General features: G+C 41.1%; 1 protein-coding gene across 1 annotated transcript in view; it reads left to right on the forward strand.

Annotated features, from left to right (window-relative positions):
- CYP20A1 (cytochrome P450 family 20 subfamily A member 1) overlaps positions 1-16,198 on the forward strand; it is a 55,139-nt gene that overhangs the window by 7,666 nt on the left and 31,275 nt on the right. The window contains exons 2-8 of the mRNA XM_075829794.1: positions 580-629; positions 1,901-2,067; positions 3,909-4,054; positions 6,225-6,392; positions 9,192-9,270; positions 11,249-11,364; positions 13,979-14,033. Coding sequence (XP_075685909.1) covers positions 580-629; positions 1,901-2,067; positions 3,909-4,054; positions 6,225-6,392; positions 9,192-9,270; positions 11,249-11,364; positions 13,979-14,033 — 781 coding nt within the window. The remainder of the gene's footprint in view (positions 1-579; positions 630-1,900; positions 2,068-3,908; positions 4,055-6,224; positions 6,393-9,191; positions 9,271-11,248; positions 11,365-13,978; positions 14,034-16,198) is intronic.

The following is a 16,198-nucleotide window of genomic DNA, read 5'->3' on the forward strand; positions in this document are numbered from 1 at the left end:
GTGGCGCTTTTTTCCGCTGCATGTGATGGATTGTCCTCGGATTTGACACAGATTTCGAAGCAGATTCCACCCTGAAATCTGTGTCAAATCCCGAACGTTTGAACGAGGCCTAATTGTTTTTTTTTTTTCCCAACAGCCGTGCACATAGGCGACATAACCCTAGGAAAGTTGTGGGATAAACATACTATGCAATCGGAGAACATGTTAACATGGCAGATACCTGTTTATTGAATCCTTCAGGAAAGGTAGCCGTGACTGGGAGACTGGTGTAGTCTGACTAGAAAGATGTGTTATTACAAGTTAATAATATGCCAGAGTGGCCTTTCCTGAAATATACAGATATGTCTGACAGGATTCCAGCTTCTCGGTTCTGGGCCCTTGACTTTGCTACGTTCACTGTGTGTTACTTACTTTGTAGCGGCACCACGTGTGCAGATGTTGCGTGCTTTCTTTTACTAACAGCAGGTTTTGCTTAACTGATTTGTTGCTGAAACTCCTAGTTTTTAACTAATCCAATTATTTGCAGAAGATTCTCACATTTCCTCACATTTTCTAATTTCTTTGTTTTTTCTTTTTTAGTCGTCAAGACAAGCATGTGGTATACCTGGACTTGCCCCTACGGAAGAGAAGTGAGTTACCTGTTAATGATCATTATATTTTCCAGTCCCCTCATCAGTGGCAACCCCGCTCAGATTAGAGCCCTTTTTTCCGGCACCCTCAGCAAACAGCTGATTTTGGCAGGGGAAGCCTGAGGTCAGCCGGACATTGTAGTATTACATGGCAGAGCATCATCTGAATGGCTTACAGAGCGACTTACCATTTTGACTAGAGGGGGGATCTCTCTCTGACATTTGTATGTCCTACTGGGGCATATGAATAGGGGTTTGTGTTCATGAGAGAGACCCCTTAATAATGTGATTTCAACATGCCTGTTCCTTTTGTTTCCACGGAGGATAAGGACCTGCGAGAGGGGTCTATCAGAGGCCTATTCCTCTCTCCCCATGTAAACTCATGGCATATTGGGGAGTCGGTAGAATAGCTGTTGGCCAACAGCTATTCTAATTTCATGAGCAGCTTAAAGAGGCTCTGTCACCAGATTTTCAACCCCCTATCTCCTATTGCAGCAGATCGGCGCTGCAATGTAGATAAGAGTAACGTTTTGTTTTTTTCAAAAACGAGCATTTTTGGCCAAGTTATGACCATTTTTATATTTATGCAAATGAGCCTTTCTTATGTACAAGTGGGCGTGTATTCTGTGTGTACATCGGGGCGTTTTTACTTGTTTTACTAGCTGGGCGTTGTGAATAGAAGTGTATGATGCTGACGAATCAGCATCATCCACTTCTCTTCATTACAACCCAGGTTCTGGCAGTTCACAGACACACAGCGTGTCCTCGCGAGATCACGCTGTGACGTCACTCACTTCCTCCCACAGGAACTTCATTGCGTCGGATGAGCGAGGACATGCTGTGTGTCTGTGAACTGCCAGAAGCTGGGTGGTAACGAAGAGAAGTGGATGATGCTGATTCGTCAGCATCATACCCTTCTGTTCACAACGCCCAGCTAGTAAAACAAGTAAACACGCCCAGATGTAACGAACACAATACACGCCCAGATGTACACACACAATACACGCCCAGTTGGACATAACTTTAAACACGCCCAGTTGTACTTAAGAAAGACTAATTTGCATAAATATAAAAATGGTAATAACTTGGCCAAAAATGCTCGTTTTTGAGAAAAAAAAACCCGTTACTGTTATCTACATTTCAGCGCCGATCTGCTGCAATAGGAGATAGGGGTTTGAAAATCTGGTGACAGAGCCTCTTTAAGTTGCCAAGAGAGGTTCACGAGATTCTGTACCAGGATAATGAACTGTAATGTCTTTCTGTCCTTTCAGGGATGGAAATCTGCAGGACATTGTGAACAAAGGAAGTCTACATGAGTTCCTGGTGAATTTACATGAGAAGTTTGGTCCCTTGGCATCCTTCTGGTTTGGTAGACGGCTTGTAGTTAGTCTTGGGTCACTGGATCTATTAAGACAACACATTAATCCAAACAAGACATGTGAGTATCCGTAACTTTTTACAAGTAATACATTTCACACAACTTTTTATTGAAAAATGTTTTGTGCTTTCTCATGATTGAATATTTGGCTATATGATAACCCCCACGGAGCCATATTACAGCTGTGTGAGTGTATCCGAAGATCAAGATGCTTGTACACAGAATAGGCTAAGGTTGTAAAGTCGGAGGTGTTGCTGATGACCGGTGACTAATTTTACTAACCCGCACTAGAAAGATAACAGATCTAATGGAGTGAATACCATTGTCGACTACGGTATTGATTCCGGCAAAACGACTGAACCCTTAAACAATGGTGACAAACTGAAACCATTTGCACCAGATTCGTCACCATTGAAATCAATGGTGATGCAAACGGAAACCTATGTTTGAGTTTGGATTCCGTTCATGGGTTCCCCTGAAGGAAAGCTCAGACGGAACCCATGAACGGAGTCCCAACGCAGATGTGAACGAAGCCTTAATGTGAGAAATAAGACGTAGTATTCATTTGTTTTTGTTTGTTTAAAAACAGTAATTTAAAGGGACACTCCAGGCAAAACTGACACACTGTTCTGCCTAGTTCAGGGTCTGAGGGGGGAGGTGCACGAGATTCAAAGAACACCAAAGAAAGATGTCATGCATTGCCCCTTCAGGCCTTGTACTAGGCATAATACAGGAAATTCGTTTTTTTCTGGAGTGTTCCTTTAAATACCTGAAGCAAATATAAAATAAATGATACATTGACATCTGACAAGCTAAGAACAGCTTGTGGTTTGCCGCATATAAACTGACTTTTATTAGTCAAAGTTCTGGTACAACCTAACATAAACTACAATATCAATATACAAGATCATGTAAGCTACGATGAAAACCCTTGAGGTCAAATATCTGTTCAGTGCAATAAGACCAGCCATACATTTACAGTCTCCTCACAGATCACTTGTCTTGTTAAAATGAATAATAATGCTGTACAGTTAAGGCCCTGTTCACATCACATTTTGGCACTACGGGTACGTTGGGAAAGCTCCCTAGGTACACACTAAACTTGTCCATAGGGCTACATTTTGTCCTTTTTGGCCTCCATTGTGTTGGTATATATTTGATTCTGGCCGTGGAGTACATGGTTTACAGCCTCTGACATCACTGTTCATATATGGACAGTGAAGTTAGGGGCTCACTCTAGGAGTGGAATCCCCGGGCAGAGGGTTGCCAATGTCAAGGGCTTTCCCAAGATAGGAGTCCCTAGCCAGAACGCTTGCGATGCTCCGGTCGGGGACTCCATAGTTCAAAGCCCCTGACATCACTGTCATATGGACTGTGACGTCAGGGGCTTCCCGTGGCTCGGTGATTAAAGTAGTGATGTGCCTGCGTAGTTTAGGTGATGCATCCCACTGTATGCCTAGACAGTGGAATACGTCGGTGCCTCCCGTCTGAGGTATACGTTGGGACTCCCCCAGATGTATACCTCCAACAGAAGGAAAATAACGTGATGTGAGCAGGGTTTAACTTGCTTTAATCAGGTATCCAATCGTCCAGAAATTCTAATAGTTCAGCACTTCTTTCTGGTAAAATAAAAAAGAAAGATACTAAGTAATCTGTAATCGTAGCAGAATACGGAGACGCAATAGCCAACTATGGGACCTCTCAACTAAGTAGTAGTGTATTTTGTTCTAGCGTTTTATTTTGGACGGCCTTCCTACTTTTCTATGACTGATTTATATAATCCCGAATATCATCTGGAATCTGTCTGGTCCTAGTAACGCTGGAGTAAAGAAGTCTTACTATACGTTGGTTACAAGGGTTTAAGGGTTTTTATAAACATGTCACATCTGTTTACATCACAGCCGACCCCTTCCAGACGATGCTGAAGTCTCTTTTGGGATACCAGTCAGGAGTTATTGGAGAAGCATCTGAAAGTCATATGCAGAAGAAGTTGTATGAGAATGGCATCAACAAGTCTTTGCAAAGTAACTTCAGTGTGATAGTAAAGGTATCTAATCTTTTCATAATTTAATAAGGTGATCTGATAATAGGGCAGGGAGTGATCTGTTAATAGGGCGTGTTTTACTATTGACCAAGTGGCTGTTGTACATAGGAGTGTATGATGCTGACCAATCAGCATCATGCACTTCTCTCCATTCATTTCATCAGCACATAGGGATCCTGCTAGATCAGTATGTACTGTGTTATACTGACACATTAACGTTACTGAAGTGTCTTGACAGTGAATAGACATTCCTTCCAGCCAGGATGGGATATCTATTCACAATCCCGACACTTCATTAACGTTTCTGTGGTATTTACAGCAGAGCAAGCATAATCTCGTGAGATCACGCTGTAAATGACAGGTTACAACGAGATTACGCTTTGCTCTGCTGTAAGTACCACAGAAACGTTAACAAAGTGTCGGGATTGTGAATAGACCACCTGTCCTGGCTGGAAGGAATGTCTATTCACTGTCTAAACACTTCGGTAACGTTAATGTGTCAGTATAAGACAGCACATACTGATCTAGCAGGATCCCTATGCACTGATTAAATGAATGGAGAGAAGTGCATGGCGCTGATTGTTCAGCGTCATACACTCTGTACAACACCCACTTGGTAAATAGTAAAACACGCCCAGTTGTCCGTTAAGAAACTAATTCGCATAAAGCTAAAATCACTAATAACGTGGTGAAAATAGATAGTTTTTTTTTTTTTTTAAATAAAAAGCACTGTTGTCACCTACATTACAGCGCCGATCTCCTTATGTAGGAGATAGGGCACTTATAATGTGGTGACAGAGCCTCTTTAAAAGACGTCTTATCAGCTCTCCTTACATGTCTATTTAAGTAAACACTTGTATTCACCATGAAATAAAAATTCTTGAGCATATTTTCTGAGAACTCTGCGTTGTACCATTCCTCTGTTATTCCTCGTGGATATGTAAGAATAAATTGAAAACAAAATTTTCCCTTTATCAATGGGCCGTGTTCCTACACACTTCGCACCGTCCAATCAGTGCTAACAGTGTCCGACTGTGTAGGGACACACCGCACAGACAAGGGAATAGTAACGCCCATCTGTGAATTTATTTATAAATTTCCAAGAGTAATAACAGAGGACTGGCACATGGCAGATTTCTAACAAAAGGTTCTCCAGAATTGTTATTTCATGAGAAATTCAAGTATTTACTAAAATAGACATGTCATGAGAGCTGACCGGTCCTCTTTAAAGATTAACCCTTCCATTTTATCTCCATAAATCAATAGTACAAGCGAAAATTAGAAACTTTTTGTAATACATCTTATTACAGAAAATGCCTCTTTCTCTGCTTATCAGAATTGTTTTAGTCTCCCCCCTGCTTCCTGCACTTATCACTCACTGACTTCACTGCTAAAATATGTACAGAGGAATCAGAGAGGATATGGATTTTCAGCTTTACATGGAGATCAAGTTACAGCTGCTGCCCTTAAAAGTCTCTATAAAGAGGGGAGGAGGAAGCCGCTGCATAGAGAGAGGGACACAGACGCTGCAGCTGCTTCTAGTAGGTTTTCTACTCTCACCCCAGTGCTGGATTCACAGCTAAACTTCCCATCACTGCTGTAGAATGTCCTTCATGCTGCTGATGCTTCTGTGTGTGTGTGTGAGAGAGATAGGGCAGCAGGATCTCCTCTTTGTGTGCTGTGTATGGGAGACATCGTAGTAGCTAGTCTCCTCCCTCTTCTTTAGTGAAGTTTAGGGACAACTGAGAACTAGAGAGAGAGAGAGAGAGAGAGTCTACGGAGGGGGAAAACTGCTGACAAATGCAGAATACAAGTCAAATAATGGCCAGAAATCGTGTTATTCCACATGTACACACACATATGACCGCTTATTCTAAAATAGTCTCCTGAAAAGTTAGGTACACTTTAACTTGAGGAACAGCTGATTACTGTTAAAATCTATGAATATGAAATTATTTTTAGAATAGCACAAATCCAGCTTTAGTTTTATTAATGTGTGCACCATTATGTGTTGTGTGATGTGGAATAGAAGAGTGAATTTTCAGGACAACTAGAAGTTCCCAAGGTTCATGTTCAGTAAGCATTTGTGACACTCTTCAAATTAAATAGCTAATAAAGGATGTGGACACTTGTGGCTTAGCTGCTTCTTTAGCGTTTTATATTTGTCTTACAGCTCTCTGAGGAGTTATTATCAAAGTGGAGTTCAATCCCTCCATCTCAGCACGTGGCCCTGTGTCAACATATGCTCGGATTTGCTATGAAATCTGTTACTCAGACTGCTATGGGCAGCATCTTTGAAGATGATCAGGAGGTTCTCCGGTTCCGCAAAAACCATGATACTGTGAGTATTATATATGTGCTATGACACACAAAGGATTTTTGTGCTTGTGAGCAATAAGGTGAAAACTGTATTTTAAAGAGATAATACTACCCTTCTGTTGTAGAACACCGTTATTAGTATTATATCATATTGTGCTGGGTTCCTGGAAACAATATTTTGTTCAGAGCACCACCTGCATGAAGTTTACACATGTAGCCCTGTAGTCAATTGATGGTAAATGAAAAGGGTGTCGTGGTTTTAGCAAATACAGGTTATTCCATGTAACAAAAAGTTATCAAATTTTCCAATATACACTGTATTAGTTCCTCAAAGGTTTCAAGATCTCTGTTTGCAGCCATTCAGTAGGCACCTTCATGGCTTACTTGCAATCTGGGAGGAATTGATACTTCTTGTACAGTATATTGTAAAAAAAAATTTTTTTTTGCTGAAACTGTAATACTCCTTTAAGTAACTGCCTGAAAAGTTAATCCTACTGTGTGTGCATACCTGTAGTAATACATTTGCATTGTAAGCTTTACTAACCAGAACCTATGTAAGTTATTAAAGAGGCACTGTCACCACATTATAAGTGGCCTATCGCCTACATAATGTGATCGGCGCTGTAATGTAGATAACAGCAGTGGTTTTTATTTAGAAAAACCATCAATTTTGACCAAGTTATGACCTAAACATTACAGCGCCGATCACATTATGTAGGAGATAGGGCACTTATAATGTGGTGACAGAGCCTCTTTAAGGTCTAACTAAACGTTCAACAACTTTCTGACATGTCATAGTGAGAGTCCGAGCACTGAGACCCCCACCAATCGTGTTAGCGCTGAGCCGCTTTGTTTCTGTTCGGCTTTTTCTGGAAATCGATGTTGCGATGTACGGGCTCAATAAAAAGTCTGAACCCGTACACCGCTACATCGGCTTTCCGGAAAAAACGGCTCAGCGTGAGCACTTCTGCCGCTTCATTTTAGCGATTGGTCGGCGTTCCAGTGCTCGGACCGCTACCAATCAAAACTTCTGACATGTCGCTATGACCGTTTAGTTACCCTTTAAATATTCTGCAGTGATGTTTCATCAAATATGTAATAAATAGTAACAATAGAAGAAAGTGATAAGTAAATGCTGTTTTGTAATTTTCAAGCACTACTAAATGGACACTAACTATTCAAACAACGTATGCTAATCTAATAGTATACCTGATATATATCAACTTTGTAATTTACTTACTGTTCAAATGTAGTTTCATCATTGCAAATTCTGTGTGAAGTTACTGCCACTAGGTGTCTGCCTTCCTGTAATCTGCTGTCCACCCCCTTGTTTTCAAGCAAAATCCGCCCTTGGATGCAGAGGAGATGGACTGCAAGAAGTTGGGGGGGGGGGGGTCTCTTTACAGCTTGCCCATAGAAGTTTTTGGTGAGAAGAGGGGGAGCAGGAGGAGGGAGCTGGAGGAGAGAGAGACACACAGACACGCTGCCCAAACCAGTCTATGGGAGGGTGAGCAGGAGAAAGCTTCCTGGTAAATGTTATGTTTCACCCCAGTGCTGGATTCTCAGCTACACCTCTCATTACTGCTGTATAATCTTCTCCATGCTGCTGCAGCTACTATATATGTGGTAGAGCGAGAGATAGGAGAGCAGGATTCTCCTCTTCTATGTTTATAGAAGACCTGATCGCAGTTAGAGTATGTTCACACTGTGTTTTCAGGTGTAATTTGGGCGTTTTACGCCTCGAATTACGCCTGAAAAAACTGCTCCATTACGCCTACAAACATCTGCTTGCAATGGGATTTACGATGTTCTGTTCCCATCAGCCTTTATTTACACGTCGCTGTCAAAATACGGTGCGTAAAATGACGGCTCGTCAAAAAAAGTGCAGGACCTTTCTTGGGACGTTTTTGGAGGCGTTTTTCATTGACTCCATTGAAAAACGGCCGTAAAATAAGTCGCGGAAAACGCGAGTTGTTAAAAAAATATCTGAAATTCAGGAGCGGTTTTCACCTGAAAACAGCTCCATAATTTCAGATGTTTTTAGTCACTGCGTGTGAACATACCCTTAGGCTCTGCCCACTAACTGTGAGCCAACTGAATTGGAGAAAGAGCCTGCAGAGGGGAAAACTGTTTAAAAAAAAAAAAAAGCAGAATACAAGTCATATAATGGCCAGAATAGTGTTATTCCTCATACACAGACATATGTAACCATTCTACACCAGTATTTTTTTCCTGACAATCATATAAAGTCTTCCCATTCTCTAAACAAATAGACAGATACAAGTAAAGTTACTATAGTGTATTGTTTAGCTGTTAATGTAGCTGACTTGCAGTACTGGGACATGTTCAGGATTTTTATGTATTTATGTTCACTTACTGTAGATTTCCTCTTAGGATTACGTTTATTAGCTATCTTAGAAATTGGCCTGCCTGTGTGTGTGTGGGGCTGAAATGAGAAAATTACTTCTATTCAAAGTTGAAGTTACTTTAATTATTGGTCTGTCTACAGAAAGGCATATGTGACCTGTGAATAAGGCTTTGAGTGAAGGTGAGAATTCCATTCAAGTGCGGTAATTTCTGTGTACTGGCTAAAATACTCTAGAATTGTTACTAGAGACGAAGCAATCCCTCCTTTTATGATGGTGCAAACATTTGTACATCTTGTGGATCACAGTTAACCATTTGTGAAATGATAATCACCAATTTACTTCCTTTATATCTGTTATCTGAGCATGCCACGTTAGAAGTAAACTCTTAAGTGTCAGCCAGCAAACTAAATATGAAATTGTATGCATATGAATATACGTTACCTATATTTCAGATTTGGTCTGAGATTGGAAAGGGCTTTCTTGATGGCTCAATAGAAAGGAGTCCCAGTCGAAAAAAACAATATGAAAATGGTGAGTTGTTTTTTTTTTTCAGTAAGTTTGTATTACAATGATATTACAGTAAAGAAACTAAGTTTAAGTGCAGTTTAAAAGAGGCTCTGTCACCAGATTATATAATCCCTATCTCCTATTGAATGTGATCGGTGCTGCAATGTAGATAACAGCAAAGTTTTTTTTTTTTTGGTTTTTTTTTTTGAAAAACGATCATTTTTGCCCAAGTTATGAGCAATTTTATATTTATGCAAATTAGCTTTTCAATGGACAACCGGGCGTGTTTTCTCATTTTACCAACTGGGCGTGTATTGTGTTTTTACCAACTGGGCGTTGTGAATAGAAGTGTATGACGCTGACAAATCAGCGTCATACACTTCTCAACGTTCCCACCCAGCTTCTTTCACTGCAGACACACAGTGTGACATCACCCACAGGTCCTTCAACCTTGGCGTCAGAAGAGAGAAGACCCATCGGCTCCAGGCGTCAGAGGGTACAGTTGAATCTGCAGCAGCATCACCATGTGCAGGTAAGCATAGTAAACTCCCTAGAGACGAGCATATTACCTTCTCGGACGGCTGGAGCCAATGTATCTTCTCTGTCCGACGCCAAGGTTGAAGGACCTGTGGGTGAAGTCACGCTGTGTGTCTGCTGTGAAAGAAGCTGGGTGGGAACGATGAAGTGTATGACGCTGATTTGTCAGCGTCATACACTTCTATTCACAACGCCCAGTTGGTAAAAACACAATACACGCCCAGTTGGTAAAAACACAATACACGCCCAGTTGGTAAAAACACAATACACGCGCAGTTGGTAAAAACACAATACACGCCCAGTTGTCCATTTAAAAACTCATTTGCTTAAATATAAAATTGCTCATAACTTGGGCAAAAATGATCGGAGATAGGGATTTGATAATCTGGTGACAGAGCCTCTTTAAACTCTGTCTGTGTTCACATCAGTCACATAATGTCAAAGGAACCGATGAATGGAAAGCCAAACGAAAACTATAGCTTCCGCTTGCACTAACATTGATTTCAATGGTAATGCTTCCGTTGCAAGTGTTTTCCGTTCTGCAATTTCCAGTTTTTTTTTCACGGAAATAATAGTGCAGTTGACTACACTTTATTGTTTCCGCAATAAATAAACCCAATGTGTCTACTCAAAAAGTATCAGAGAGTCAGACTTTACATGCCGATGCGACACAGAGATACTTGGTAGTGGCATTTGCATGTATCATTGGAGTGTCTTCTAACACTGGCTGGAATTGCTTAACTGAATTTGTAGTCTGGCCTTGGCCTTACAGATTCCCGGAATTCACCACTTGTGGTAAATGAATTACTGTCCTAGCAATCAAAGGGGTTTGTTACTTACTACTTACATGTTCTAAAAGTGCTTAAAATCTCAAGTTCCACAACTTACTATATCATTTTTATTTTCGCTCCCCATGTGTAGCGCTTGTGGAGATTCCGGCTTGACCGGAAGCAGTCCCTTGTTACATTCCTTTGTTGCGTTCTATATTAAAAAATATATATTTTTTATAACAGACGTAATGTTGTTAAAAAAAAGTTTCAAGAAATGTTTTCTTGTTTTTCCTCTTAAATTGTTTATAGAGTTCCTTTATTGTCTCTCCAGTGCTGATGTGTTTAACCCTCATTAAAATACGCAATAGGGTGGACAATAATAACACTTCTTTTATTAGTCAGGTGCGTCTGTCTCATGATACCTTTGCCATGGATCCTCTAAACATGTTTAGAAAAATAGAATCCCCGCTCGCTGGGGTTCCTTGCCAGTAAAAGTATTGATTACACTGCCGAATGTGAACAAGCAACGTTTTGGGTGACAATATGCCTTTCTTCAGGCCAGACGTCGGTGGTTGGGTACATAGAGGCGACTGCCAGCAAAGGATTCCATGCATAGTATCTATAGGATGTCCAGAATACTTTTCACGTTACTACCGATGACAGTATAAGTAACCGTTTACCCCTTGTGGTTTAAGCTCTGATGGAAATGGAAACTGTGCTGAAGAAAGCCATAAAAGAACGCAGAGGGAAGAACCCTGGCCGATATGTGTTCATGGACTCATTGCTACAAGGAAACCTGAGTGACAAGCAGGTGAGTCGGCAACCAGCACTCTCTCCTACACGGCTTAAAGGGACTGTCCACTATATATTTAACTATGTACAAGAGAAATAATGTCTTTCATTTGTTGAATATTGTAGCATTTTTTTTTTTTTTTTTTTAAACTTCTGTGGGGGTGGTCATATACTTTTTATTTCTTTAAATACAGTACATCAGTGTTTGTGCTTTATGGCAGCTTAAATGGAGTATAGCCCCCTGCCCAGAGAGTAACACGGGAGTTGCATACAGTTCATAGCCGTGTGTGTGTGGTGTGTTGCTATTATCGCCCTTATTTAGGCTTCAATCAGTAAAATCGAATTGTCATTAAATCCTCGACCCTATAATAATATGGACATGACTCTGTTCAATCTGTCCCTGTCTAATCAGCAAAACTGACAGGTATGCTGCAGAAATTCGAAATGCCAACATATTGTGCGTGCTTTAGTGGCCAGTTCAAGAAGTAGAATATTTCATTTTTTTTGTATGGATAGTCACATAAAAAAAAAAATGTTTATAATCAAAAATTATTGAAATCATATCTGAGTTATGAACTTAGATCTGATGTATAACAGGTGGATCCGGTGTGTCCGAGACATGCAGGACCCGTTGACACTGAACCCACTAGTCCCGCTGACATGACCAGTACAGGACTCAGCGTAATATACGGCTGCTCTGTGTAGAGAATATAAAGCAGCTGTATCTCAAATAGTAAAAATAATTTTTAATAAAAACGAATTAGAAAGTTGCACAAAACACACCGATTTAATATATATATAAATATATATGTGTGTGTGATATATATATATATATATATATATATATATATATATACATACATACATAAAAAATTCACTTTCAAATGTTTATAGAACGCTCGTTGCCGATAATTGCCCTGTGTAAACAGGGCAGTGATCAGCAGATGAGGGAGCAAATGCTCGTTCATCTGCTGATCGTATAGTTTTAAAAAAGTAAAACAACGTAAACAGTGAAACGCGCTGCCGACATGATGATGATGATGATGATGTATGGGGACGAGTGATTGGAATAACGAGCGCTCGTCCTCATACATAGCTCCTTGTGACAGGAGCAGACGTTGGTCGGCGCTTGCAAAATCGGCCGGTGTAATAGGGCTCTAATGCAACTATGCCCCAGGGCGGGAACAATGCATAGCTGAGGGAACAGCTGACTCTTCTAGTGAGGCATATGTGTTTAACACGATCATTCAATGTTCTGTGAGAGCTTTTGCAAAAAAATGGATGCCTTCTCTCTGCACTGAGTGAGTCCATGGTGACCTTTGCCCTCTGGGTCACCAAGGACTGGACCATATTTTTTTTGCTGAGTCACTGGGGATTAGACCCCTGCCTACTGGAGACTGACACACAAGATTGCCACATTACTTTATAATATTAGAAAGTGGGCACAGACCATACCTTTGGGTCAGCAGTGTGGCACTGTATTATCATAGATTCATCACTGAGTTTTCTGTAGATTGTGTAATTTTCAATATTTGGGGGATGATTGCATTTAGTTCAGATGTGGCGTCTTTTTAGTGTATTCCACACCAAAAATTTGTGACAATTTACATACAATACGGGGATAGGATTTTCAAAACCGTATCAATTAATAGTGCTAAAAATCAGCACAGATTTTCAAATACGCAGCATGCCCATTATATTGCTAAAATGTGCCTGTGTCACGTTGGGTACGTGGGCCTACTGGGCCATACCACCTTGACGGTATGGCAGCTGGGCAGGACACAGGTCACAGTCTGTAGTTCGTATAGTGTACCTGTGGTAGCTCAGACAGTAGCAAAACAGGCTCAGCTGGGACTAGGCAGCAGGCAGGCTACAGGCATGGAACACGGCACAGTACGACTTCAGCGCACTTGACCAGGATAGCGCGGGATACAGGTTACAGGTAGCAGGAACGGGAAACACTGGGAACTGGGAAACACTAGGAGAGGTAAGACAACAACGCTCAGGCAAGGCAGGAAGGGGCTGGGTCCCTCTTATAGTCCAGGGTACTCATGGGCTAATTTTGACTTTAACTCAGGTGTGCACGCTGACCCTTTAAGACCAGGCACGAGTGTGCGCGCGCACCCTACGGGACCCGGCCGAGGTAAGCGGAAGAGAGCAGATCCATGGCTGCGGCCGTCAGGAGGTGAGTGAGCCTGACTGCCCGCGGCCATGGGCATGACAGCCTGTAACTAAGCTTCACAGCAGAAAAAAATCTGCCACGTCTGAACCCACCCATAAGGAGTTAACAACAATTTGTACCCCTGTAATTGTAAACTCCATTAATAATTGTTTAACGTGAATACGACATGGTATTGTTTGATGCATCACTCATGGTGGGGCTTCCCGCTTTGCTTTACCACCAAAATGGTGTTGGGGGTTTTTGCCAATGCTCTGCCCTATTTAAGCTGTATTTCATGTTTATTTCAAGTCAAAATGTGCAAACTACATGGGTCTTCTGAGGCAATTTTGCAGCAACCTGGTTATTTTTTTTTTTCAGCAGATCATTTTCCTTTTGACCTAGTTTGAATTTTCTCTTTACTGCATCTCATTATTTGTCAGAATTGCAGAATCTAAAGATTTGTTTTCTCCAGGTCCTAGAAGACTGCATGATCTTCTCTTTGGCGGGTTGTGTGATCACAGCAAACTGTAAGTTTTAATCTATCAATACTGATAATCCTGGAATAACCGTTACTTGCACGTTCTCTTCTAAATTGCATCAGGGTGAAACGGGTGCAATTTTGCGGTGCTTTGTGTTTTTTTTATTATAAAACTATAAGCACACAGCGTCTATGAACAAAATACCAATTTAAAAGTGTTTACAACATACATAATACAACATTTTCTCACTGCACTAAATTTTCTTTTTAGTGTATTACATTAGCAACTATATGTATTGAGCCATAAGACATGGTCTGTGGATCGTACAGCGAAGTCTAGTGTAATATAAGTTTCCGAACTAGATTGGGCCCTTCAGCCCTCTGGGAAAATTGTCTAAAATAACGGCAGCCTTTCCATGATTGGAAGAGGCCATTGTCCGGAAGATGACATTTGAGGGGATTGTTATTGGATAAGTGTGTGGCATTGACCTCTTTAATGCTATATTGTATAGATCGGCAGATATTTTTGCATCTTGTATGACCAGTACAGTAAAGGTCCCTTTACACAGGATGACTTTTGAAACCACCTATGAATTATGGGTGGTTTGAAAAATCGACGCCTGAGGATCGGCATTGTTGCCTAGCAACTGGTCTAACGTGAAAAGTGTGCTAGTCAGCAATGCCTTTTGATTGTTTGTTCTTATGATTGATCAAGTTCAAGGATAAACATTAGTTTTATCTTTTTCTTCATTAAAGGCTTCGTTCACATCTTTGCTAAGTTTTTCAGTTTTTCTGTTCCGTCATAGGAACAATAGCATGAAAAAAACAGAAGTGCCAGAGCCGTTGCATCACGGACACTAAAAGTGCCTGACGGAACCCATTGGATTTAATGGGTTCCGTAGGGTTTCCGTCAGCGTGGCCGTCGTTTTACCAGAACAATGCTGCCCTATTTCTTCAGGCATTTTTTTAACGGAACAGACATGGAGGCCCCCTTAGAGAATCTCCAACGCAAATGTGAACAGAGCCCCTGGGTGGCTTCACACGGTGTGGTCAATGTGTTTTTCCACCAAAAAATTTCTTTTTTGCCGCAACTGCAGCAAAAACACGCGATTTTCACAAGTCTATTAAAAACAGGGCGGTTTTGCCACGATCGCAGCAAATAAAGCACGTTTTGACTGTACCATGTGAACCCAGCCTAAGCGGTACAGTGTACAATATTTGTATATTTTTTTTTTTTGCAAAAGAGCCTCTCCAAAGGCTTGCATTTCTTTACTTACACTATACTGTAAGTATTTTTTTTGCCAGTATAAGTTAATAGTGTTTGATTTTTTTATTCTGCATCTTGGATGCTGTGTAGTAAATCCATAGTAGATGCAGGTAATATGTTTTTGTTTTTTATAAACTTGGATTTGTTGAGTATGATGCATAATATGTCACCTTCTGAGACTAGCAGCCCCATAGAAACCGAGTATTTAATCGAAGACCCTTAGGGGGAGTTCACACAGAGGTTTTTTTACGCGGAAACCGGGTCGCAAAACACGTCCGAAAATGCCTCCTATTGATTTCAATGGGAGGCGGAGGCGTTTTTTCCCCACGAGCGGAAAAACCGGCTCGCGGGAAAAAGAAGTGACAAGACTTATCTTTAGGCGTTTACGCCTCTGACCTCCCATTGACATCAATGGGAGGCAGAGAGAGCGTATTTCGCAGCGTTTTATGCCTGGGCGCTCAATGGCCGCGGGCGAAAAACACAGCGAAAATCGGCGTGCAGGCAGAGGAAAATCTGCCTCAAAATTCCAAACTGAATTTTGAGGCAGATTTTCCTCCTGCAAAAAACTTTGTGTGAACCCAGCCTTAGATAAAAATATTTTTGTGTCATGATCTTGTTTGTAGCAACTGATAATTTGACCCTCATGCAAATGCGTACCTGCATAGTTTTGGGTGGAAGGGTTTGCACTGGTATTTTTGTACATGACTTTGGAGCTCTTTGGCAGGGTGCTGCAATTATACTTATGCATTTCGCCATTTAATTAAAGCTGGGGATGTCCCTGTCTCTAGACATTCATACTACTCTCTTCGGTGTACCACGTAAATGGTATGCATGTAGGTTTGGGAGTGAACATATTGGAAGAGATTTGCTATTGTCGAGTACGGTGTTGGGATTTGCCATTTAGCATGTACCTTTTTCTCGACAAGGTGTATAGAAAATACGATTCA

The sequence above is a fragment of the Rhinoderma darwinii genome, chromosome 6 (assembly GCF_050947455.1).
Source record: "Rhinoderma darwinii isolate aRhiDar2 chromosome 6, aRhiDar2.hap1, whole genome shotgun sequence".
NCBI classification, from domain to species: Eukaryota; Metazoa; Chordata; class Amphibia; order Anura; family Rhinodermatidae; genus Rhinoderma; species Rhinoderma darwinii.